The 2,386-nt window shown below is 34.0% G+C and overlaps 1 protein-coding gene across 1 annotated transcript; it reads left to right on the top strand.

The window, feature by feature from the left end:
* Positions 1–223: 223 nt before the first annotated feature.
* Positions 224–1,443, top strand: LOC103504332 (uncharacterized). The gene is made up of 2 exons (XM_051080357.1): positions 224–610; positions 688–1,443. Exons 1-2 carry the CDS (start codon positions 275–277, stop codon positions 1,264–1,266), a joined length of 915 nt encoding a protein of 304 aa, XP_050936314.1. The 5' UTR covers positions 224–274; the 3' UTR covers positions 1,267–1,443.
* The last annotated feature ends 943 nt before the right edge of the window (positions 1,444–2,386 follow it).

Genomic DNA, 2,386 nt, shown 5'->3' with positions numbered 1-2,386 from the left:
TTGCAGAAGAAATGTTTACTGAATGGGAGTTGCGTAACCAATAGAAAAATTAAATGTTCCCCGTTCATTTTCATACTTAAGTAGTTCTGCCAATAAGTCTTATTTTGTCATAGTTTTTGTAACATGATTATTTTGAATGTATTGGTTAACCAATTAACTTACTGCCAAACTGTTTTTCAGCAGGAGTTCATTGTACTATGAAATTAATCATATGTATGTTATCTAATCATACGGAACTTAATGAAACTAATATGTTTTGCGTTTTACGTCTAGCATGACAAGTTCATCGAGACTACCTAAACATACTTGGACTAAAGAGGAAGAGGCAGGCCTCGTGGAGTGCCTCGTGGAGTTGGTCAATGTTGGTGGGTGGAGGTTCGACAATGGGACCTTTCGTCCCGGGTACTTAAATCAGCTGGCGAGAATGATGGCGTTCAAGATCCCAGGTTCTAATATCCATGCTTCAACCATCGATAGTCGAATCAAATTGATGAAGAGAATGTTTCACGCACTTGCGGAGATGCGTGGCCCAAACTGTAGTGGTTTTGGGTGGAATGATGAAAAAAAATGCATCGTCGCTGAGAAAGAAGTCTTTGACGATTGGGTAAAGGTGCGTTACTAGATATTTGAACACTTGTTTGATTATTTGAATACATGGACTAATAATTTATTATTGCACTTATACAGAGTCATCCGGCGGCGAAAGGCCTCCTTAATAAGTCGTTTGTCCACTATGACGAACTGTCGTACGTGTTTGGCAAAGATCGTGCAACAGGAGGTCGGGCTGAGAGTTTTGCGGACATTGGGTCAAACGATCCTCCTGGGTATGACGCATTTGCTGCTGATGCTATGCCAGATACGGACTTTCAGCCAATGTACAGTCCGGGATTGAACATGTCGCCTGATGATTTGATGGAAACAAGAACCGCTAGGGTCAGTGAACGTAGAAATGTTTCAAGCGGGTCTAAGCGGAAACGTCCAGGACATGCCACAGATAGTGGGGACATAGTTCGTACTGCCATTGAGTATGGAAATGAACAACTTCATCGCATTGCTGAATGGCCTATCCTACAACGTCAAGATGCTACCCAAACACGTCAAGAGATTGTTCGACATTTGGAGGCCATCCCTGAGCTCACATTGATGGATAGGTGTCGCTTAATGCGTATACTTATGCGTAACGTCGATGACATGAAAGCTTTCCTTGAAGTTCCCGACAATATGAAGTACCCGTACTGCAGCATCATTCTTCAAGAAAACCGATGACTAGTTAGTTTGTTTTATTTGTATTAATGAAACTTTTCTTACTTGGACTATATGTTATTCTTCTAACTTGTTATGTCTTATTATATAACGAACTTTAAATTCTGTTGAAGTTAATTAGTTTGTATTTTCGTTTCGCTTTAAAATGTAATGGTATGAATTGTTGTATTATCCTATTAATGTAGTGTTTTCGTTCAAGTTTTTTTTTTACAATATTTATAAGTTGCTAATACGTGGAAATTATTTGGTTTAAATACGCTAATGAATTTACGGATTTACGAATTAATTTTGGACGACATAACCTAAGAGAATTATATTTTCAAAACCTAGTTACAGAATTATGTTTAGATTATTCTAATTACATAATTGAATATTGATCATGAAAAAAAAATTATATATTTTTTATTCTTATATTAACATTCCTTATTTAAAAAAAATAACATAAATCTAATTAACGTAATCTTTGCCCCAAACAAGTTTTATAATAATACTACAATCATAACTCTTCCTCCAAACACATTTTATAATAATACTATAATAATAATCTTTCCCCCAAACACATATTATAATAATACTATTATAATAATTCTTTCCCCAAACACATTATTATAACACTACTATAGTAATCCCTTTCCCAAACACATACTATTATAACACTACATTTCATATTTCTTCCCCCAAACACATATTATAATAACACTACCAATAATAATTCTTCCCCCAAACACATATTATCATAACACTATCAATAATAAATCTTCCCCCAAACACATATTATCATAATACTAGGATTATCATAATCATTTTCCCCCATAACTCTTTCCCTCCCCCAAACACACCCTTGAAGTTTTTGTAGTATTTTATGCATTAACTTGATGTTATGTTTTATATTCTAATTTTGTTTTGATAAAATTGGTGTAAAAATGGGAACAGTCTATATGAAAAAAAAAAATGATATTTATGTAATTTATTTTAACTAAGACGATTTTTTAACTCAAAGTAGGGATGTTCAAATAATCCAATCCTTGACTACCAAACCCAAATTTATAAGTGTTTGTCTGGTTAGTTTTTATTTGGGATTGAGATTGATTGAATTTTTATGTTTTTTTTTTTTTTGGTTGTG

This window comes from Cucumis melo, chromosome 12, assembly GCF_025177605.1.
Source record: "Cucumis melo cultivar AY chromosome 12, USDA_Cmelo_AY_1.0, whole genome shotgun sequence".
Lineage (NCBI taxonomy): Eukaryota > Viridiplantae > Streptophyta > Magnoliopsida > Cucurbitales > Cucurbitaceae > Cucumis > Cucumis melo.
This window is presented reverse-complemented; position numbering and strand designations above follow the sequence as displayed.